Source organism: Agelaius tricolor, unplaced genomic scaffold (genome assembly GCF_023055355.1).
Source record: "Agelaius tricolor isolate 1412-34295 unplaced genomic scaffold, bAgeTri1.0.p SCAF_32, whole genome shotgun sequence".
In the NCBI taxonomy this organism is placed as follows: domain Eukaryota; kingdom Metazoa; phylum Chordata; class Aves; order Passeriformes; family Icteridae; genus Agelaius; species Agelaius tricolor.
The window spans coordinates 4,535,847-4,559,202 of record NW_027269292.1 but is presented as its reverse complement, the minus strand read 5'-3'; the positions used below and the strand labels follow the sequence as shown (position 1 = coordinate 4,559,202).

Below are 23,356 nucleotides of genomic sequence, written 5' to 3'. Positions count from 1 at the left end.
GTGTGCAGGTGCTGCTCAGGGGCCAGGATGAAGCCCTCCCGTGCCCAGGGTCCCTGGGCTGGTGCCCACAGCAGGACCCACTCTGGCCACACCTGACAGTGCTGCAGCACCTGGAGGCCTTCACTGCCATCAGGGGAATGAGGGAGGAAGATGCTGCTCTTGCCATCAGCTGGTAGGAAGCCAAATGATCTCATCTGTTGGTTCTCCCTCCCTCCTGAGGTGGGGAGCCTTCCAGCCTGTCTGTTGCTGCTGGAAAGGAAGGGATGGGACTGTTTTCAAGCTCAGAATGATTTGTTGCTCAGATAAAAATCATTCTCAGAGGCCATGAGATGTTAGAGGAGCAAGCATTTGGCCATAGCTCAAGAGTAGTCACCAGTTTCTTCATTACAAGGCAATATGGAACTTTCTAAACCAATGGACAGTTGCCACTGTCCATTTATTTATTATATTATAGAATTTTATTTTGCTTTTCTAATCTATCACCTTTACTTACTCCTGCTGCAGTGCAGATACTTTTGTCTTATGGCTTCTGTCTCACTTGCACACAAATGCTTCTGTTATAACTTCTAAACTCTCATCTTATTCCATACAACCCCACCCTTATTATAAATCCTTCACCATCTTATCAATACAGTTTCTCACTTACTTAAGGCATATTCTCACCTACAGCTATAGAAATATAAATTTATATTTATGGTTTTTCTGCTTAATATCTGTGTATTGTATTTTTGCATCAATCTAAGCTTCTTCCAAGGCTGTAGATTAAATCCTTCAGTGTCTGTGGAAGTTTCTGTGTTTCTGATTCCCACACCACCCCAATCCCTCTGTGATTTTATAGGGTGGGGAGGGGTTTCTCTGTTAACAAAACTGGCTCGTGTGGTTAAGAGACAACATCTTCAATGCCTCTCCCCTTAGAGAGGGGCTTCTCCTGATGAGGTCTGCTATTTTATACTGTTCTCAGTCCCTTGCCTATGAAGATTGTAGCCCAAGTTTACCTGAGAAAATTCAGAAAAAAAAAAATCAAACTTGTCTCAGTTCATGGCTAGTTGCATGAGCAACACTTCTCTCATTAGCTGCACTTCCTGCCTTGAATTTCTGCAAAAATTCCTCCATTTAACATCCAAGTTAGGAGCAGAATCCCAAGTAACCCAAGGTGATGGATATCAACCCAAACATGTCAGTGTTCCTCAGCACCCCTGACCACCAAGGTTGCACACCAAGATGGTCATTTGAGGCTTTGCCCTTTCCATTCCCCACAGCATAGGAAGGACCTTGGATCTCCTGAAGCATTTCAAGACCCCAGCAAGGAGTTTATCTGCTGGAGAAGCCAGAAAGGTACGTGTTGGATTTGCTACTTCCCCAAACCCTGCTCGCTCTTTCTTGGACGTGGTGCAGAGAAAAACTTCAGCTGAGTGGGTTCTGGCATTATTAATTTTCATCAATACCTTTTGAATCCATCCTGGCAGGATTCCCTGCCTCCTCCTCACCCCCTTTTCCCATTCTTCTGCACTGTGTGCTTAATAAGTGCTGACCACAAATTGGATTTACAATCACCTCTTCACGCCCCACCACCTTCATCTTCCAGTAAATGGGATGGAAAACCACTTTGACATCTTTGGCAGGCTCAGGGGTTGTGGGGAAATCTGATTTTGAGAGATTAAAACATTAACTGAGAACACCTGAAGTGGGATTTTTTTTAAATCCCTCTTCCTTTTGTACTTTGGAATCAAGAGCTTCAGCTTTGAAAAACTTCACAGGGATTAAGGTTCACCAGTTTTGCAGGTAAACAAAAGAGCCCTGACCTGATGTTGTTCCCATTCCAGCTGTCGTTTGCTCTGAGCATCCTGGGAGGCCCAGCAGTGATGCTTTGGGATGAGCCCTCCGTGAGCGTGGACCCCAAAGGGCAGCGCCGCATGTGGTGAGCAGCCCTGGCCTGGCAGGAAGGGGAATCTGGGACAGGTTTAACAGGATGAGCTCACCCATCCTTGCAGGAACTCTTGGGCAGGCAGAGGTGACAGTGGAGGTCTGTCTTTTCCCTTTTTCCCAATGCCCAGGGCATGGGGAGAGCTTGCTGAGCTCTTCACTCAGCTGGCAGCAAGCGCTGTAACATCATGGTCATTAATACACCCCAAAAAATGACCCCAGCATGGTCATTAATACACCCCAAAAAATGACCCCATCATGGTTATTAATACACCCCAAAAAATGACCCCATCATGGTCATTAATGCACCCCAAAAATGACCCCAGCATGGTCATTAATACACCCCAAAAAATGACCCCATCATGGTCATTAATACACTCCAAAAAATGACCCCATCATGGTCATTAATACACTCCAAAAGGTGACCCCATCATGGTCATTAATGCACCCCAAAAAATGACCCAATCATGGTCATTAATGCACCCCAAAAATGACCCCACCATGGTCATTAATACACCCCAAAAAATGACCCCATCATGGTCACTAATACACCCCAAAAATGATCCCATCATGGTCATTAATACACCTCCAAAATGGCCCCATCATGGTCATTAATACACCCCAAAAAATGAACCCATAATGGTCATTAATACACCCCAAAAAAATCTCAGTAGGCACCAGCTGAGCCCATGCATTTGGTACAAAAGCCCAAATTTCTGTTTTCTTCAGAGCAAGGGAAGAAAGGGAAGAATTTGTAGGAAGTCCTCCCTTGAGTCATTCAGGGCTGGTGTTTGCTTTTGCTTTTCATCAGTGCAAAATTTGGAGGGATGCTGACATGACAAATCACAACATAGCAGTGGCATCCAGGTCATCTTTAAACGAGAAAACTGATGTCTTTTAAATAGTTCTCTGCTTTTTAATAACTTTAAAAAGTTGTTTCTAGGGAGGGAGACATAGACCAGTGTTGGAGTCTTGGATGCTGAGAATTTTAAACTTTCTGTGCTGAAGGGCACAGACCCAGAAGAAAATATTGTAATTGACCTGAGGCTGTGGAGAAGGCTTCCAAAATTGATTGATAGCACTGGGATTATGGGTGTGGAGTTTGATTAGAAGTTTGTAATATCACAGGGTGGAAAACTCAGAGTTTGGGGTTTTAGAATACAGTAATATATAGAGAGCAAGATGGAGGTTTTAGGGTGGAGGCTGCTCCTTCACCTTCTTCTCCATGGGTTTGGGTGGTTTTGTGTAATTGGACAGAAAAGTCTGTGGACTTTGAGTGACCAGTTATTGGGTTAAAAGTGAAAATAATTTAGGTATCATTCCTTAATTGGATCGTTTGGCCTCAAAAGACCTTGTGTAGAAAGATAGTTAGCCATTGTGTAGCTTGTTAGTAGAATGCTGTAGAACCGATGACTTTTAATATAGATAAGAAATAACAAACATCTGAACCTGAACACGAAGTACCACCTGTAGCGCTTCAATCCCCGCCTTGGCAGGGGCAGAAAAAGGAGCCGGGAGATTCTCTGTGGCTGTTCCTGGGAAGTGACTGTGGTCCCTCTGTTGGCAGGAGGATGCTGGAGGCCTCTGTGAGGAGCAGGGAGAGGGCAGCCATCCTGTGCACGCAGTCCCTGCCGGAGGCGGCGGCGATGTGCGACCGCGTGGCCGTCCTGGCGTGCGGCCGGCTCCGGTGGGCACGGCAGCTGGGGCTGGGCTGGGCCTGGGGCTAGCTTGGATTAGTTTGGGTTAGCTTGGGGTAAACCTGGGGTTGGGGTTAGTTTGGGTTCATTTGGGTTATTTTGGGGTTAATCGGGGGGTTGGGGTTTGTTTGGGGTTAGTTTGGGTTCATTTGGGTTATTTTGGGGTTATTCAGGGGGTTTGGGTTTGGGGTTAGTTGGGGTTATTTTGGTGTTAGTTTGGAGGTTGGGGTTCATTTGGAGTTCGTTTGGGTTCGTTTGGGGTTAGTCTGTGTTCGTTTGGGGTTAGTCTGGGTTATTTTGGGGTTAATCTGGGCATTGGGATTGGTTTGGAGTTAGTTGGGGTCAGTCGGGGTTAGTTTGGGGATAGTTTGCAGGTTGAGGTTAGTTTGGGGTTAGTTTGGGTTAGTTGGGGGCTAGTCAGGGTTAGTTTGGGGGTAGTTTGCAGGCTGGGGTTTGTTTGGGGTTTGTTTGGGGTTTGTTTGGGTTAGTTGGGGTTTAGGATTAGTTTGGGGTTAATTGGGGTTAATCTGGGGGTTGGGGTTAGATTGGGGTTATTTTGGGGTTATTTTGGGGTTAGTTGGAGTTAGTTTGGGGTTATTTTGGGGTTAGTTTGGGTTAGTTTGGTTTTTTCACTTCCTAATCTAATGGCAAATACTGGTTTGGGTGCTCCCACGTGTGTAACAATCAGTTTTGTGGGAGGTAGCATGGCATGAAGAGCTGATGAAGAAGAGGATGTACAGCCACTCCTCAGCTCCCTCAAGCCATGGATTTATTCTCTGGCTGTGGTGTTTTGAGCAATGTTTTCCCCCCTCTGCAGGTACATCGGTTCCCTTGAGGATCTCAAAAGGAAGTTTGGCACAAGTTACCGCCTAGAACTCAAAATGACAGAGGCGGGGCAGAGCGATGCTCTGCACACCGAAATCCTGAACCTCTTCCCCCAGGCAGCTCGGCAGGAAAGGTCAGTGCCCACGGGCTGCCCATGGCAGCCTGGATTTGGGTTGGGATGCTCTCTTCCTCCTGCTGGCCTTGCTCAGTGATTTACCTGGAGCACAGTAATCCTACAAACCCCCCCCCCAAACTGCAAAGCTGAGTCACAAGATGAAGAATTCCTTTATTTTTATTAATTTTTCAGGACTTCTTCCATGCTCACCTACAAGATTCCAGTGGCAGATGCACTACCTCTGTCCAGGTCTTTCTCCCAGCTAGAAGCAGGTAAAAGGAAACCACCAGTTAAATAAGGAAATCACTTTCAAATGGTTTCTGTGGATTTGCTTTTTAAGGATGCTTTCTCCATCCCTCCGCAGCCAAACGGAATTTCAAGCTCGAGGAGTACAGCTTGTCACTGAACACTTTGCACCAGGTAGGTTTGTGCAGGAGCTCCAGGTTGGGAACTGCCTGTGGAAGAAGAAGGAATAACCTGTGAGCAGCACAACTACAGCCAGTCCCTGGCAATGATGGGGTGCTTCCCACTGTGTCCCCTTGCAGGTGTTTGTAGACCTCACCAGGGATGCAGAGGAGCACGACCTGGAGGTGGCATCCAACGGGGCTGTGGAGCAGAGACCCCTTCAGCCCTGACTCCTGGAGCCACAGTGGGAAATATTCCATGCATTTCTTCAGTGTTACTGAATTTCATCCGTGAAATCACTGGTAGCTGTGGTCAGCTGCAGCCCCAGCACTCGGTGACCCACGTCACAGCACACACAGCCCTGCAGGTGTTCTGCCTCACAGAGAAAAAGAAAAGAGTTATTATTTTAATAAATAAAGCCTTTATCCTTTGACAAATTGATGCCTGACTCTCATCTGTGCCCCTGTTCAGGGTGGCTCATGTTGGAATTCCTGACCCCAAGGCTGTGAGGGACACTGGGCTGGGAAAGGAGCTCAGTCCCTGGGGAGAACCAGGAGCAAACCCTGGGGAGGCTCTGACACCTTATCCTTATCTTACCCTCGGCAGGAGGACACCAGGTCTCTGCCTTGTCAGCCCTGACAATAACCACCCTCTGCCTGGTGGGATGTGGCCAGCACAGCTGCTGATTCCTGGGAGAGAGAGACACAAAATTTTGACCCAAAAAGCTGCTCTTGCTGTGAGTTCCAGCTCAGGCCAACTCGGCCCATCTCATCCTCCCCACTGGGGCCAGGGACAGAGGAAAGGAGTCAGCAGTGGCTGGATAAATGTAATGAAAACTGGCAGCTCTAATATCATCGTCATCAAAAGCCAGTTATTAATTAGAGTCAAAATAAGGTGTGCTTTGGCCCAAAATAGAGCTGAAGAAGGACAGCAGACCTTGCTTTGGTCACTGGGAAGAGAGGGGGGCTCCTCACCAGCACCCCGGGGTGCTTGGGAGGGATGGGGCAACTGATGGGGAGCAGGGGGCAAGCTCCATCAGCCTGACCCTCTCTGAGCAGGTCAGCTTCTCCTCTGGGATTATCTGCCTGCCTAGGGCTAGAGTTAAAAAGTAAATTAAAAAAAAAAAAAAAAAACAAAACAAAAAAAAAAAAAAAAAAAAAAAAAGAAAACCAAACCCAAAACCCAAACCAAACCAAACAAAAACCCAAACACAAACAAACAAACAAACAAAAAACCAAAAAAAATAAACTAAAGAAAACAGGAGCATCCAGGTGTTTCCCCTTGTACCCCGTTGCCCTCTCCCCCAGCACCCTCTGGCAAAGGCTGGGGACCCACTGGAGGCCAGGGGCAGTGCCATGCCATGGGATGGCCACAGCAGCACGACCCTCAGCATGCCCTGAGCTGCCCTGTGGTGATGCTGTGGGTGATGCTGGGCTGGGACAGAGCAGGGAGGACCCTGCAGGTGCCTCGGGCAGGCAGGGATGGTGTCTGGGCAGGCAGGTACCAGCAGGTGGCTGCCGTGGCTCACGGATGGGCTGCTCCTGCCAGGAGCAGCGCCCAGAGCAGCCACCCACACCCCAGGGTTCTGTTTCCCCCCTGGATCTCCCAACATCAGGGCTCTGCCAAGGAGGTGGGCAGGGAAGAGACTGAGATTCACTGCCTGGCACCTGGCATCTCCCCCTCTTCACGTTAGGGTTGTTGTTTTTCCTTTTGGAAGGAGAGGAGGAGAAGGTTTGGACGCCCAGGAGATGTTCTGGGGACAGGTTTAACTCCATCCCGTGCTCTGACTTACTGCACCTCTGCTGTCTGCCTCGCTCTGGCACATCTGAATGGGATTTAAACCTTAGGGGTGGTTTTATCCTGCTAGGCAGAGCAGAAGGAAGCAGACCCAGCTGCTCCACTTTTCCTGTCCCAGCTGCTCGGGCTCCCTCCCACCCCTGGTCCCTCAGCCCTGATGAGCCCAGGGATGCTGCTTTGGGCTCAAACCAAACCCATCCCCTTTAGAAGCGCAGAGTTAGTCAGGAGATGTTTATTTCAGCATTTCCAAGATGTTTTTTTAGCTGGGAGAGCTGTTGCTATCCAGGAGGCAGCACTTCCCTGCTGTTCCCGCTCTGTGACTGATGCCACGGGAAGAGTTTGCCACCTTTTGTCCTCCCCTGCCCGTGCTGTGACATCACTGTTGTCTTCAGCCCCTCTTGCTGCACTGAGAAACACAGCAGAGTTTGCCAGAGAAAGGATTTTTGTGTGGTTTGTTGTGGGGCTGGGTTTTCTTCTCTTGGCCACCACTCAAGAATGTCCCGAGTTAACCTTTCGGACAAGGCTCCAGCGCCTCAACAGCGATGGGCTCTGTTTGCTTCTTCTGACACAAATAAAGCTGGAGCCCTGCCAGGGAGGAAGAAGAAGAAAGCCAGGGCAACAAAAGAAGCCATGGTGTGAGGAATGCCCTTTGCAGAAGTGCCTGAGGGGGGAGAAAAACAACAGAGGAGAGCTGGGAGTCTCGGGGAGAGTCTCGGGCCAGTCCAGCCCAGGGAGGCTCAGCACCCCTGCTCCTCCAGGACAAGCTCTGGGTTCCTCTCAAACCTTCCTGTTGAGGTAAGGCTGAAGCATTCTTCCTAAACCTAAATAACAAATGTTATTTTGAAGGTATGGAACCCTCAGTAAAGGATAGTGCTGTTAATAACACTGGGTGAGGGTTCAATGTGTGGGTGGGGCACGGGGCATCTTTCTAATAGGTTGGGTGAAGCTTAGGGGGCTTTAAAGGCAACAGAGTCTTTGCTTTGAGATAAAATAACATACAAATGGAGCTCAGCTTATGGCAGAGGTTTATTTCCAATGTTTCTCAGCTCTACAAGGAGGCAGCAGCTTCAGCTCAGTATTTTAAATTATCCAGGACATACGAGGAGCAGATTTCTTTCCCTACCTCCAGTGTAAGCTAAAGTTTGGATTTAAAAGTTCTGTCCATCCTATGCTCTCAAAAAATTCTCCTGAGCAAAGAAATCAGTTGTGCCACATTTTCCCCAGCTCCCCAAACCCTGCAGCAGCATGAGGTCAGTGGGCACTGAGGGGTGACCACCCAAGGGACATGTGGGATGTCCAGGATGAGCTCCTGGTGTGCCCCTCTCCACCCCAGGATCTCCTGGGAGTGTCAGCCTGCTGAGGTTACTCCATGGGACTCCTAAAACCACCTGGCAAGGGGCTTTAGCTGTGACACCAACCCCGTGGCAGTGGTGGAGATGTGCAGGTGACACACAACCTCCTAATCTTCACTTCTATGGGGTGAAAAAGCAACCGAGTAATAGCAAGTTTAAACCCACAGTTTATTCAAGGAAGTCTAGAGGTAATTACACAGGCTAAATTCAAATTTTTATACACCTGGATTTAGTGAGACCATCAGTGAGGAAAAACTTTGTTAAGAGATGATGGCAAAAGCCAGGGCAAGTGTTTGCAGCCCATTTGTTGCAGCTGCTTTTCCAGCATTTCAGTCCCTGCTGTCTCATCACACCAAGATTCAACCCCTGAGGGCTGAATAGAAATATCTGGAGGAAGATAAAGTCTGTTTTGCCTGTCAGCACCTGTCAGGAGGCATTGTCCCTCCTGGGGGGAGGGACATTGTCCCTCCAGGGGAACAGGACAACGTAAATCTTCCTTCCTTCCCTATGACAGGAAGGCTTGAAGGGATTAGATCTGTAACAGCTCCGATTTTTCTACCCGAGGATCACTTGAATCACTTAGAGAAGATCAGGATTTTGTTGAAAAGCAGATTTTATCTCCAGATGTGACAGCAGAGCAGTTTGGCTGTGTGAGCAGAGCTCTTTTACATGGAGCTACTGAATCCTTTTGCTCATTAAAGGTCCTCATGGATATTTTATGGATGGTTAAAAGGACACTTCTCATCTGCAAAAATCTGACAGGCAGCTTTGTGCTTTACTTCTTTCAGTTCCCACCACCAGCATTAACCAGGCAAAATAATCCTTGTTTTGCTTGGATCGTGTCATTTGGAGGATTCTGCCCTGTCTGTTGGAGTAACACCTCAGTGCATGCTCGTGGCCACTCAGTTTTATCTCATTTCTCATTAACAACCTGACAGTGACACCTCTCCCACGCACTTCCAAGAATTTGCTCTCTCATGGCTCTGAGTTCCCTTCAGCAGATGCTGTTTTCCACAAGAGCTCAGCTCACACCTCAGCCAGGAGTTGCTCAACGCTTCTTGGTGTTGATCCTAAAGCACATTAAAATTGCAAGCAAAAGGATTTTAGGGATTTTAATTGACGATATTGTTGTTGTTTCTTGGATATGGAGCCCACCCAAGCTGATTAGGTCATGTAATGTGATAGTCCCTTTTTATTTCATCAATAAATTATGAACTCCTCCCAAACTCCCCATGCTGAAGCATGGAAGCCTGAAATTCTGATTTCTATCAGCGTTTGCTGCTGAGCTGTGAGGGTTGGAGTGTGTTGAGGGTGATGAGGTCTCTTGGACCCTGTCCTGCGGGGGTGGTTGTGCTCAGCACACAACATCTGAGTTTCTCCAGTTCATTCTTGCTGTAAAAAGGGAGAAAAAGCTTCACTGCACATCTGCAAGTACTGTGCAAATAAAACCAGTTGCTGCTGGTTTGGCTTTTGTTGTATTTGAAAGCAATTTTCGAAAAGAAATTGTCTCTAGGTTCAAAGATGAAGACAGTGCAGAGGAATATAAGTGTATTCCAGCAAACTAAAATTCTCTTGTGGAAAAATGTCCTGATCAAGTGGAGGATGAAGATGCAGAGCTTTCAGGTAAGAAAAAAATTAAAAATAAAACAAAAATAGCAGCTAAGTACTGAGAGTGGCCAATCCCTGCATGCCCCTAGACACCAACTTCTTTGGGTAAAATTAGAACTTAAAGTACTTTTGAGAAGCCTGCCTGGTAATGAACACTTGGAGACTTGAATTTTATTTAAAATGGTAATATTTATGTCTGATTTGTGACAAATCAGGGCACAGATGGGCTCTTGGAGCAGGTGATGGGCACCATGCAGAGAATCTCTCCATGCCCACCTAAGAAACGGGTGTGAGCAAATCCCTCATATTTACATTTGAATCCCACAACGACTGAATTCCTCTTGCTCCCATTTTAATCTCACAAAGAACCCGCTCCTATACTGCCATGGCATTCTCCTCCCCGCTCTCCCTGGTGCAGGAGTGGATTCTGTCCCTGCTCTTCCTGCCCCTGTTGTTCATCGTGTCCGGGTTTGTGTTCATGACGCAAACCCGCTACCCCGAGGCGCCCGCCGAGCACCTGGGCTACCTGGACGACCCTGCCTTCAATGCCACCGGGGTCACCGTCACCTTCACCCCCGCCACTGCCACCACCAGGCACATCATGAGCAAAGTGGCCTCCAGCTCCGTCATGACGGGTGGGTTTTGCTTTTTGGATATTGGATTTTGTCATTGCTGAACCTGTTGCGCATGCGCTGTGTCGTAGCGGTTCTCCAACATCTTTGATCATCCTCCATTTTCACAAATATTTCTTCTTTAGGATTTAAACTACCTGTGAGGCCAGTGTGCCCTTCTGAACTGGAAAGCTCTGCCTTACCTAATATCCCCTAATACTTCTAAAACACATTAAAAACCATTCTTTTGAGGTGCATTTCTTCTCAACTGGTAAAGTCTCAGGAGATGGTTTTAAATTCATCCTAAATCCTCAGTTTTCACAAATATTTCCTCTCTAGGATTTAAACTACCTGTGAGGCCAGTGTGCCCTTCTGAACTGGAAAGCTCTGCCTTACCTAATATTCCCTAATACTTCCAAAACACATTAAAAAGTATTCTTTTGAGGTGCATTTCTTCTCAACTGGTAAAGTCTGAAGTATTTAGAGCTGCCTCCATGGCCAGTGAGTGTGGATGCCGTGGGACAGAGAGAGAGAAACGACAAATGTTTCTCACAGCAGCTTGTGAGAAGTTTTAGGGAGCTGGAAAGATGTGATAACTTGTTGACTATAAACAATTTGCAGGTGGTGTTTTTCTACTTTATTTTTCTGTTCCTCTCAAGGACAGTGCATGAGAAAGATGTTTCTGTTAGTTAGCCAATAGAATAGAATCTATCGTACCACTCTATAAAAACCGCGCCGTTCTTTTGGATAAAGCCTTCTTTGCCTTTTCTACAATCCTGCCTCTCGCCTGTTCCTGTCCTAACCTGGCACAAGAGTGACAAGTGAGAACTGGAAAAGGAGGAGTTGCAGTGCTGAGAAAGAAGAACATTCCCTCAGTGCCTCTGGACACAATTCCAGACTCACAAAATCTCACGGCAATATTTTTCTGGCACTCCACAGGTATAAAACTAGTGGAAGTGGATGATGAGAGAGCCATGGAGAAAGCCTGGATTTCAAACAGTGAAACTATAGGAGTTGTGTTTAAGGACAACTTCTCCTACCACCTCAGGTTTCCAATCAAAGATGTGATTATTCCCAATGAAGTCATTGGATACGTAGGTAATACAAAATGAGAATTTCAGGGTGGTTGCCTGGTGTGGACAGGGTGGGAATAATCCACATTTGTTAAGTGATGGAATGAATTGTGGTTTGGGGTTTTTTTTTGTTTGAATTTGGGTGGGTTTGAAGAGTTTCCCACAGTGCCAGTGTGTTCTTGTCATTACATTTAAAAATGAAAATTAATCACTTTTCATTAGTGTGATGCCCTTTGCCTTGCAGACACCTGCTATAACTTCTCCTTGAAGAGCTGTGAGAGCCCAAGGTACTGGTACAGAGGTTTCCTGTCCCTGCAGTCCAGCATTGATGCTGCCATTATAGAGGTAAATCCAATTTAGGAACTGATGGAGACATCCTTTCATTTTAAATATAATATAGGAAAGGCAAACTCTGCTGTGAGAATAGCAAGGGATGGCTTTGTCAGAAAATAAAGCTGCTTTTAAAAGTTTCTCCAGGGAGGATGAAGCAGAATATTCCTTGTATAAATGCATCTCACTGCAGGAAATAAGCAAAGCACTGATCTGTTGACCTTGCATTCCTTTAGATGGAGACAAATCATTCTGTTTGGGAAGAAATGGAATCCATTGCTGGTGCCAGAATGAAGTCCCAGAGCATCATCTTCTCCGTCAGCCTGGAGTACGGCTACTTCATGGTCGTTATCGTGATGTGCTTCTTGCCCTTCATGTATTTCTTATCAAGGAATGTCACACGAGAAAAGAAGCAGCTCAAAGAATTGATGAAGACCATGGGGCTGCAGGACATTGCATTTTGGTGAGCTCTTTTTTAACTGGAACACATTTGCCAAAAATCAGCCCGTTCCTGGGCACTTGTGGTATATTCTGAGTCCCCAGGATGAAGGAGGAATTGAGAATCTGTCTCCATGTTCTTAGAAGGCTGATTTATTATCTTATGTACTTATATTATATTAAAGAAAGATATCCTAAAACTATACTAAAGAATAGAGAAAGGATACAGACAGAAGGTTACAAAGAATGATAATGAAAACTCGTGACTGCTTCCAGAGTCCCAACACAGGTGGACCATGATTGGTCATTAAGTCAAAACAATTCACATGAAACCAATGAAACAGCCACCTGTTGGATAAACAATCTCCAAACACATTCCAAAGCAGCAAAATACAGGAGAAGCAATGAGATAGTATTATTTTCCTTTTTCTCCGAGGCTTCTCAGCTTCCCAGGAGAAGAAATCCTGGCAAAAGGATTTTTCAGAGAATGTGACGGTGACAGGCACTTGAGAAGCCAATTAATGAGTTAAATGGGTTTATAACTTTTCTCCAGCACCCTGTGAGATTGATTCCTGGTAGAGACAAAGAAACACCGTTGTGCAAATACTTCAGTCAGTCAATGAAAACACATATTTGCATTGCTTGAAAATTATTGTCAAATATTAATTGATGCAACTGATCAGTGCTTTTGTTCAGTTTCTCATGCAGAGGGTTGAGCATGGCAGTGGTGTCCTCTGCTCCCTGGGGCATTCCCTCCTAAGCTGGATCACCCGAGGATGTGAAAAAGAAATTATTGCCGTGGGAAACAATTAATATTTCAATTTAAACACTTCTGACGTGCTGATAAGCTGTAAGCAGAGGTGTTAATGACCCCCAGGGCTGATGGCACCTCTCCCTCCCCAGGCTGTCCTGGAGTTTGCTGTACTCCCTTTATGTGCTGCTCTTCTCCTGCCTGCTGACGGCCCTGGTGCTGCGCGAGCGCTTCTACACCAGCAGCTTCCCTGCAGTCTTACTCCTCTTCTTCCTCTATGGCCTGGCCTGTGTAAGTCAGCCTTTAAAGCCAGATTTCCTCCCCACATGATTTATTGCCCTGTTGATGAGCCTGAGCACTGCTCCAGAGCCTTTTGCACGGCGCTCAGGAGCTTTGTGGGCCGCGCTGGCTGAAACATCTGAGTGGCTTTCTAGGCCAGCAGCAGAGACTTGATTTGCAGCCTGAAGGGCTGACAGGCTCTTGTTTGGCTGCAAAACACCCAGCTGGAAACTCAGATCAACCCACTAAGAAGGGCTTTAGTGGATTTTATTACACAGACTCAGCTCAGCAGAGATCTGGTGCCTGGCAGATGGAAGTGCTGCTGTTAAGAATATTTATTTCTTTCAGTGGTTGAAGGAAAGTCCTGTCCTTACAGATCCACCTGGTTTTCATGCTCTGCTCCCTCTTAAGGACCTCCAAGCTTGCCAGCTCCATAGGCTTCCTCATCATCTTCATCTTTGGGTCCCTGAGCCTGGCAGTGCTGATAGAAGAAGTCCCCAAGCCCCTGAAGTGGTTCCTTGGCCTGATGTGTCCTTTTGCTTTCAACACTGGCATTGTCAAGGTATGGGGGCACCAGCCCCGCAGCTGAACCTTCCTTCCTTCCCCTGCTGGTGGAGAAAGGTGCAGGAATTCCTGCCCTTAGCTCAAAAACCCAGCTGGAAACCACCCAGGCACTTTCCCTTCCTGTGCACAACCCCCAGGTGAGCTGAGCTGTGCTGGGCAGCACAGAGGGGCTCCAACACTCCCATCCCATTCCCCTGCTTCAAAAGCAGCTGAATGCAGAGACAGGCAGGGCCCTTGGCACAAAAAATCTGCTGTTGTGCACGTCTGCAGCTTCTACACGGCCCCATCCTGCACACAGCAGCCCCATTATGCTCAGGGACATCAGGGACAGCATCCTTGGCTGCCCAGCCACTCCCCTGCCCCTTCCTGGCAGCAGGGACTGTGCAAATGCAGCTCTGGATTGATTCCTGCTGCTGCTGCTGCCCTTCCTCCATCCCCACCCTGCAGAAATCCATCTCCCACTTTTCCATTAGTCATAGCTGCACAGCTCTTGCTAGCTCTGGTAATCTAATATTTGATTTCTTGATATGTATTTTTAAAAAATCTGCCTGGGAGAGGAGATTTCTGCAGCGGCAGAAAAAGGGACTGACTTTGTTAATTTGCCATATGGTTAAATCAATCATTATGTAAATTATAACATTTTTGTCGTGACTCTGTCACATTAAGAGTGCCCATATCAGTTTTTTTTTATAATTGGTCTCCTCTAAAACTGTGATATTTTCTTCTATTTCTGGATTGTTCTGGAAAATTCTGGATTAAAGCATGAAGATCTCTGCATGGATTAAATTCATTCCCCTTCCCCTTTGGAGAGAAAATAAGAACAGTTGGTCAGTATTGCAGATGATTTCTGGGTTAAGAAACAGAGTTGCATCCATGGTTTGGTGGCATTTGCATATTTTTCCAGCCTGAAATTTGTTTTTCTTTCTCTTTTATTTCAGATTTTCGATTTAGAGAAATATGGAATAGGTTTCTCCTTTTCCAACCTTATGGAGGAAGCATACTTTTTATTTTCAACCTACATACTGCTGGTGTTTGACTCAGTCTTGTATATGCTGCTGGCTCTGTATTTTGACAAAATTCTGCCAGGTAGGAATGATTTATTTTTATTTACATGGATTGCATGGGCTATATCAAGGAAATGATGGGCTTCTCTTTTCCTGGACTCAAACAAAATAAGGTTTGGACTAAAAGAAATTTATGATGCCATGGAGTGAATTTTCTGTTTCTGGCACACGCCAGATTCAGAGAATCAGCGACAACAAAGTATTTAACATTTTTTATTTAATATTTTTTCTTTTTAATGATGAGATTATAGTGTAATAACACGTAGGACAATACTTTAATTCATTACAAAAACCACTGAATTCATGACATAATTCCCTGGAGCCACACTTCTTGTCTCCTCTAGTTCTGCTCCAAACCTGGCAGGGGCTTGACTGGAAAAAGCAGCAATTTCGTGCTATTTGAAACTCCTAAAAACTCCTAAACTAAAAGTTTAGTCTAGGATGGTGTCTTGGCTGTGCCTGTGGTTGATGTCAGGCCATCTTTCTGCTTTCCTGGCAGGCAAATATGGGATCCCAGCCCCTCCTTTGTTCTTCCTGAAGGCCTCGTACTGGATGAGGAGCAGGAGAGGCTCCAGCAGGGACGTGCCCAGAGCTGCAGCAAACCCTGAGGAACTCCTGGGGGATGATGTGGAGCCTGTGCCCCCCCAGTTCCTGGGGAAAGAGGCCATCAGGTGCAGGGAGAAGGGACTGCTTGTGTCTGATTCAGGGCTCCCTGCTCCTTCCATCAGCTTGGGTTGGGCTTTTCTAGGCTGCTTTCATCTTCGTGAGGCTCTTGCAAAAGGGCTGGGCTTTGAATTTTGTTTCACAGAGAAAAATTAGAGATAAAAAGATAATTCAGACTGGTCACTAAAGGTGAAATTTAGGTAAATTTAGATTTAAAAATAACTGTTTTGTTGTTTTTTTATTTCTTATGGAATTTCAATGTCCTTTAGGGACAAAAGGGAGAATGAAGACGGTCACCCATTGTGAAAGTGTTGCAATGGGCTTGGCCCTGTCTTTGCCAGACTTGGTGCCCCATTTTTGGTGCCAGATTGGGATGTTCACAGCTGGGCATAGAGCCTGTCAAACCTCTGAATCTCAGCTTTATTTCCCAGCACCTCTTATTTTCTTCATGCCATTTCTGTCATGGTAACTTAAGGTCCATAAAAATGCAAAAGGGCAGCAGGGAAAATCATTTACAGCAATCCCCAAATGATAACCTCCTTACCTTCCTTTCAGGCTCCACAATATTAAAAAAGTCTATAAGAAGAACGACAAGAAGACAGAAGCTTTAAGAGGTATGAAAGCTGTGAGATTGATTCCTGCTAAAGACAAGGAAACGCCATTGTGCAAACAGTCAATGAAAAAATCCACTTGTAATGCTTGAAAATTTATGTCAAATATTAATTGATGTGACTGATCACCATTTTGTTCAGGTTTTACTAATTTGCTGGTTTTAATAAGACTAAAGAGAAGAAATATTTTAATTTTTAAAAATTGTTTTATTTCTGTCTTTTCTGGTAAATACAGACCAACTCCTTATGCCTTTAAATGTTTGCAGAGCTTTGCCCCACTCAGTGCTCTTTTGGCTAATTATTATCACTTAATTCTTGTACTTGTTGACTTCTCCTGCTTTGTCAGTGAGGGAGGGCAATTCAAACCTCATTTCTCCCCAGACTTGATTGCTATTTTTGTTCTAGGTCTGTCTTTAAACATTTATGAGGGTCAGATCACTGCCTTGCTGGGCCACAGTGGGGCTGGAAAGACAACACTGCTGAATGTGCTCAGTGGGCTCAGCTTCCCTTCGGAAGGTAGGACAAGGCTGGGATGGGATGGCCTGGATCCAAAAGCTCTAAAGATCAATTCATTCCCCCTCATCCCATTGTCTTGGTTTGGAAAGACAGGTGTCTGCTAAGGAAGGCAGGAGCCTCCGTTGAAATGGAAAATGTAAACCCCTTAACTCTGAATTATTATAAATTTGAAATTAAGGGGCTCTCAGGCAAAGATGTGGGAGTAAGAATAACAGTTCTTTATTAGGAAAAAAAAATTTAAATAAAAAGGAAATATAAAAATACGAATGCAGTAATACAAAACAACCCTGCCAGGGTCAGACCATGCCCTGTCCCCTGTGTGTCAGGGGGTGGCACAGCCCCATCCCATGGGGGCTCAGCCCTCCTGCAGTGCCAGCTGTGGCTCTGCTGGAGCAGGGATCCTGCACAAGGGGGGAGTTTTCCTCTGCAGCTCCAGGGCTGCTGGAGATGGGCCTGGGCTCCCTCTGGCCATGCAGGGCAGCAGAAGCTGCTCCTCTGGCAATGCAGGGGGCAAAGGCTGCTGGGCTGTCCCAAAGCTCAGATTGGATCCAGGTAGGAATGCTTGGCTCCTCCCCTGGGCGGAGCATCGCCCCATGGGATGATGGAATTGGATCAGCCCTGCAGGGACACTCAGTGGCCCATGAAAAGAAGATAATTAATGATTAATGGCCCATGAACAGAAGGGAGGGATTGGTTGTGGAAGAGATAAAGGAGGGAGGATTGGTTGTGGAAGAGATAAAGAAAACTGCCCCAAGAACAGCAGAGAACTGCCCCAGCTCTGACAGATGGCATAGAATATTGCCAGAATATTGCTACCCCCAGCCACATTTTGCATTTCCAACCCAGGGCACCATTTATCCCCATGAACAGGCTCTGCCACCATATACAACTACAAACTCTCTGAAATGGGAGACAGGGAGGAGATCAAGGGGATGATTGGGATTTGCCCGCAGTTCAACACGCAGTTTGAGGTCCTGACGGTGAAAGAAAACCTGAAAACCTTTGCAGAAATCAAGGGCATCAAGTCCAAAGAGGTGGAGCAAGAGGTGAGTGTGTGTTCCCCACCATTCCACAGAGACTCCTTTTGCACTGGAAAGGTCAAAGAATCCACCTGGGTTTTCTGAAAATTCAAGCTCCAAGCCCCATCCAACCTGGCCTTGGGCACTTCTAGGGATCCAGGGGCAGCCACAGCTTCTCTGGGCAGCCTGTGCCAGAGCCTCCCCACCCTCACAAGGAATAATTTCCTTCTGATGGCTAATTTAAATCTAAATCTCCCCTAATAAAGGATAGAAGGACAATGGCTGCTGAGAATGGACATCCTTCTGCTGTTCTAGGTGCAAAAGATTCTGGAACTGCTGGATATCAGCAACATTCAAGATACTCAAGCTGAAAAACTGAGTGGTGGGCAGAAAAGGAAGTTATCCATTGGAATAGCCATGCTTGGAAACCCCCAGGTAAAGCAGCAGGCATAGCTCTGTGATGTGGGAAATACTCAGATCCACCACAATTAAAACCTTGGGCATGTATTTGGCTCCAGGATTTCAGACTTCTTTAAAGTGCTTATAATAAGAATTAATACATTTCATCATTTTTTTGTTTCTTAAATTCATAACCCACCTTGCCAGCCAAGTTTTGGAGCAGGCAGAGTTCCCTGAGCTCTCACAGCCCCCAGAACAGCTGCCCTTGTCTGAAAGATGCCCAGGATCTCTTGCCTTCAGAACCCCAAACCCTGTTGGGTTACCTGTCGTGAATTCCCTGACTTCTGGGACTCTGGCTGGGCCCTCCCCCGACAGGGGAGCCCCTCCTGGAGTGGTTTTGTGTCAGGAAAGAGAGACCCACTGGATCTTTTTTTGGTCTTCAGGTTCTTGTTTATTGTTATCTTATCCAGAGTTTTGCACACTGTCCATGCCAGGCTCAGCACGCTGGAAAAGCACCACAAAAATGGCCAACAACCTCTTGTTGCAAGGTCTTTTAAAGCTAAACTATCCAATTAAGAACTGGCACCTAGATCATTTTCCCTTTTAACCCAATAACTGATCCCCAAAAACCTGCAATGCAGACTTTTCCACCCAATTACAAAATGTCACTCAAACCCATGAAGAAAGAGGAAGAAGAAGCATGAAAAAGAAGCTCAGGACAACACCCTGTGCCCTCCATCTTGCTCCCATCCACAACATACTAAAAATCCTAAAATCTAAATTTCCCACCTCTACACTACTCTACACTACTCTCTACAATCTACTTCACACCCTAATGGATTCTGGAGTTTAGGAAACTTTCTCCATGAATGAGGGTCAAAGTCAGTGCTCCCCTGGGGGTCAGGGCACCCCAGAGCAGACACAGAAATATTCCTGGTGCCCTGGTGTAGGAGTGGCAGGGGTGGAACAGTTGGAATGGATGGAGACCAGAGATCTCTGCAGCCAGGTTGTGGAACTTGGGGTTTTCTGCAAAGGGCCTGGGTGCCGGGCCCTGCTGGGAGCTGCCAGCCACAGCTCAGAGCAGGCCCAAGAGAAGAGAGTGGTACAGAGGATGAGAGAGAGAGGATGAGAGGGTAAGAGGGTAAGGGAGTGAGGTTCCCGTTACAATACAATAAATCTTCTTCTGTGTTGAATATTCCAATTCTCACTAACCAGTCTAGTCCAAGACACAAATCCTACAGCATTTACATACAGCCTAGAAGAATCATTCCATTACCATACTGTGTTACATTTAAAACCCTAAAAACTCCTCTTTGGGCCCCTTCTGCCAAGCTGTAGGGTCTGCTCTGACCCTTGGAGCTGTCTGCAAGCAGAGGGTGTTGTTCCATCAAAAGAGGATTCCCTTCAGCTGGCCACACCATTGTTTTCCAGTTGTTCAGTAACTGAGGGATCTCAAAGCTTGCTTTCATTTCAATCTCATAGTTTCCATATTCTCAAAATCTTTTTCCAGGCCATCATATTCATAAGGCTTTCTTGTTTCATCTTCCCCAACACCCTGGCTTTCCACAAAACCCCAAAGCCACGCCACCACTCTGGCAATGGGGAATGTCTGATCCCATCCTCCCTGCAGGTTTTGCTCCTGGATGAGCCCACGGCGGGGCTGGATCCTCTCTCCAGGCACCGGGTGTGGAGCCTCCTGCAGGAGCAGCGGGCGGGGCGGGTGATCCTGTTCAGCACCCAGTTCATGGACGAGGCTGACATCCTGGCAGGTGAGCTGTGCTGGGGCATCCCTGGGGGATAACTGAGCGAACCCCAGCAGCCCCAAGACAGTGGACAGCAGGGAGGGGTCACCCTCCCATGCCCTGGGGGTACAGAAGGCAGCCAGGCTGATCTCCTGCAGCAGAGGAGATGCTGGAACAACGGCGGAAGGTGAAGGGGCCAACTCTCAGCAGGGGTTAATCCAAGGTTTATTTCAGGAGCTCCTGGGAGCCTTTACAAACCTCAAGGGGCCTGCTGGTGAGAGCCCTGGGAGAGGTGCCAAGGTTACATTTAAAGTGAGGTAGAAACTGGAAGTAGATAACATTTTACTGACCAATAAGTGAATTCAAGGTACGGACACTGGGGAATGAACATTTAGGACAGTGTATAACACTTGGGGGGCTGACCCCTAGCCTCTGGCTAATCACTCCATGTCCTGGACTGAAAGTTCTAGATGGAGGGGATGGGATGCTGAGTGACTGACAGGGAGACAGGGTGGGGATTTGGGGATGATCTCAGCAAAGGAGAGGGATTACACAGGTAGAGGGAGGGGACACAATCTGGGGCAAACCATTTGGGGAAAATAAGGAGATTCAAAGACAAAACCATTATATAGCATAAAAACACACTACAACAGATAACCCAGCAGCACAAAGCCCCAAAAGATGGACACAGCTGCTCTGCACTAGAAATTCCTTTGGCTTTTCCTTTCTCCAGACCGCAAGGCTTTTATCTCGCACGGGAGGCTGAAGTGTGTTGGCTCTTCTCTGTTCCTGAAGAAAAAATGGGGGATTTGCTATCATTTAAGGTATCTCCTGAAGCCCCGACAATACCTGGCAACATGCAAGTACAAGGGGCCACCAGAATTCATGAAACCCTAGAGCAGATGTCATCAAAACAAGCAAATTGCCTGCATTAAAGTCCAGGTCCATTAACTGAAACACTAAAATTTAGGGTTAGGGTTAATTAATCCAGAGCAGGGAATGAATGAAGAATACTGGAGATTTCTTTTAACGCATCCATGAAATGGTGGCTGTTGTTTGTCTGGGTGGGTTTGGGTTGTTTTTATTCCAAACCTAAGTGTCTGTGTTTTTTTCCACACAACAGGATCCATGTCAATGAGTCTTGTGACCTGGAGAATCTGACATCCCTGGTGAAAGGGTACATCCCCAATGCCACGTTCTCAGGACACACCCAGTATGAACTGAGATATAAACTGCCTTTAGAAAACATTAATGAATTCCCAGGTAATGTATATGAAAATAATTGAGGATTATTTATAGAGAGGAAAAACAAAAAACAAATGTGTGGAAGGAGAAATGCAAAGGGAAATTTTTTACAGGAGTCACATCAGGACTTCCAAACCAATGCAGCTTGGGTTTTCCCCACAATTTTATCATACATTTCAGATCAAATTGTGCAACAAATGCTTTTATGCTGTTTGCAGCAACAAATCCTGCAGGCTAAACAGGGCTACGTGTATTACTGAGAGTTCAGTTCTCTTTCTGTTAAATGACAAGACAGAGATAAGAGAAAACCCCACACAACCTCTGCTGTTCCATGCCCATTTCTCACCCACTGTGCCAATCACTTCAGCCTGACCATTCCACAGAGGATGAAAACAGTCTGAAATGTTGGTGCTAAGCAGAAGAGCACCTTCCATGAGGATGGCTTTGGCAGATTTGTGTTCCTCCACACCTTTGTGCCCTGGCAGTTCTCTGTCACTGGAGATGCTCCAGTCAGGTTGGCTCAGCTGAGCCAGAGTGGTCTGGATATCTGTGCTTATGCCTTTATTTTATCCTTGTCCTCCAGATCTGTTCAGAGGCCTCGACGGCTGCTCTGAGCAGGGAATTATCAACTATGGAGTCAGCATGACAACCCTGGAGGACGTGTTCCTGAGGCTGGAGGGAGAAGCCATGGACAATCAAAAAGGTACAATTTACATCCCACAGCCAAAGAGATCAGCTCCTCTGCAGTAACCTCCAAAGGTGCCTCTTAAACTTCCATGAATCCCAGCCTAGAAGCTGGTCTTATGTAGCTGCAGCTCTCTTCACAGAGAGCAGGCAGGCACAACTTCCCAAGGATGTTTCTGGGAATGGCAGCAAGTAACCTCCGAGACAGAGAAAACAATTCTTATCTCTATTCTCTACTCCTGTTGTTTTTGCACCTGTGGAATGTGTTAGGAAGACTGCTTACCTGAAGGGATTTGTCAGTTGGATTCTGCTGAGGATTGCTTTGTTTCCTTGGCCAATCACTCAAAGCTGTGTCCTGGCTGTCTTGGACAATCACAGGTTTTTCTTTAATGTTCTTTGTAGAATAGTATCTCCTTAATGCAGTATAGTATTGTCTTGGTTTGGAAAGGCAGGTGTCTGCTAAGGAAGGCAGGAGCCTCCCCTGAAATGGAAAATGCAAACCCCCTCCCTCCAAATTGCTACAGATTTTAAATTAAGGGGCTCTCAGGCAAAACATATGGGAGAAGGAAATAATAGTTCTTTACTAGGGAAGAAAATAAAAATATAAAATGAACAATGCAGTAAACCAAAACAACACTGACAGAGTCAGAACACAGCCTGACACCCTGCTGGTAGCAGTCCCATTGGAATTGTGGCTCAGCCCTCCTGCAGTGCCAGGGGTGGCTCTGCTGGAGCAGGGATCCTGGAGAAGGGCAGAGTCTCTTCCTCTGAAGATCCAGTGGAAGGGGCAGCTGCTGTTCCTCTGGGAAATCCAGTGGAGAAGCCGTGCTGGTGTTCCAGAATCTCCAGATTATATCCAGGCAGGAATGCTTGGCTGGTGTTCCAGAATTCTCCAGAGTATATCCAGGTAGGAATGCTTGGCTGGTGTTCCAGAATCTCCAGAGTATATCCAGGTAGGAATGCTTGGCTGGTGTTCCAGAATCTCCAGATTATATCCAGGCAGGAATGCTTGGCTGGTGTTCCAGAATCTCCAGATTATATCCAGGCAGGAATGCTTGGCTGGTGTTCCAGAATCTCCAGATTATATCCAGGTAGGAATGCTTGGCTCCTCCCTCTGGGCTCACATCTCCCAATGGGATGCTGTAGTTCTTATCAGCCATGCAGGGACATTCAACAGCCTCTTATCAGCAGATGTCTCCCTGGAGGGAGGAGTGGGTGTGGAAGAGAGGGAAAACTGCCCAATGAACAGAAAACAACTGCCATACAGATGGCAAATAGAACACAAATTGCTTGACAATCCAGGACAATAGTTTGATAAAGCAATTGTTCCGCATTCTGAATCAATGGAGTCAGGTGCCAGTCATTCCCCACGTCAGGGACACCTGCATTCTATAACCTTGGACATAAATGTGCACCTGGAAACTCTCTGCAGATGAGCACGTCCCTGGGGAGGAGTGGGGAGAAGCAGCCCCAGGATGCCCTGAGGAGGCCAGGCCAGGCTCCCTGCTGCTCTCGGACACCGGGATGGCATCAGTGCAGGGCCTGCCCCTCTGGAGGCAGCAGGTCTCTGCCATGGCACGGGTGCGCTTCTTGAAGCTCAAGAGCTCGGTGAAGAACCTGCGGTCCATGTAAGTGCCAAGGGGGT

The 23,356-nt window shown here is 46.7% G+C and overlaps 2 protein-coding genes across 2 annotated transcripts in view; both read left to right on the top strand.

Moving 5' to 3' along the window:
- The window catches only part of LOC139601973 (ATP-binding cassette sub-family A member 9-like), a 28,078-nt gene extending 22,676 nt beyond the window's left edge, over positions 1-5,402 (top strand). Inside the window, exons 30-37 of the mRNA XM_071451388.1 lie at positions 9-172; positions 1,260-1,335; positions 1,824-1,918; positions 3,491-3,610; positions 4,438-4,578; positions 4,753-4,832; positions 4,925-4,980; positions 5,106-5,402. Coding sequence (XP_071307489.1) covers positions 9-172; positions 1,260-1,335; positions 1,824-1,918; positions 3,491-3,610; positions 4,438-4,578; positions 4,753-4,832; positions 4,925-4,980; positions 5,106-5,195 — 822 coding nt within the window. The 3' untranslated portion in view covers positions 5,196-5,402. The remainder of the gene's footprint in view (positions 1-8; positions 173-1,259; positions 1,336-1,823; positions 1,919-3,490; positions 3,611-4,437; positions 4,579-4,752; positions 4,833-4,924; positions 4,981-5,105) is intronic.
- Positions 5,403-9,439: 4,037 nt separating this feature from the next.
- LOC139601971 (ATP-binding cassette sub-family A member 9-like) overlaps positions 9,440-23,356 on the top strand; it is a 31,477-nt gene continuing 17,560 nt past the window's right edge. Inside the window, exons 1-18 of the mRNA XM_071451387.1 lie at positions 9,440-9,737; positions 10,141-10,357; positions 11,273-11,431; positions 11,651-11,751; positions 11,973-12,199; positions 13,078-13,216; positions 13,581-13,766; positions 14,707-14,854; positions 15,332-15,503; positions 16,051-16,109; positions 16,512-16,622; positions 17,493-17,668; positions 17,957-18,076; positions 19,671-19,809; positions 20,516-20,606; positions 20,906-21,045; positions 21,611-21,730; positions 23,144-23,339. Coding sequence (XP_071307488.1) covers positions 9,636-9,737; positions 10,141-10,357; positions 11,273-11,431; positions 11,651-11,751; positions 11,973-12,199; positions 13,078-13,216; positions 13,581-13,766; positions 14,707-14,854; positions 15,332-15,503; positions 16,051-16,109; positions 16,512-16,622; positions 17,493-17,668; positions 17,957-18,076; positions 19,671-19,809; positions 20,516-20,606; positions 20,906-21,045; positions 21,611-21,730; positions 23,144-23,339 — 2,603 coding nt within the window. The 5' untranslated portion in view covers positions 9,440-9,635. The remainder of the gene's footprint in view (positions 9,738-10,140; positions 10,358-11,272; positions 11,432-11,650; positions 11,752-11,972; positions 12,200-13,077; positions 13,217-13,580; positions 13,767-14,706; positions 14,855-15,331; positions 15,504-16,050; positions 16,110-16,511; positions 16,623-17,492; positions 17,669-17,956; positions 18,077-19,670; positions 19,810-20,515; positions 20,607-20,905; positions 21,046-21,610; positions 21,731-23,143; positions 23,340-23,356) is intronic.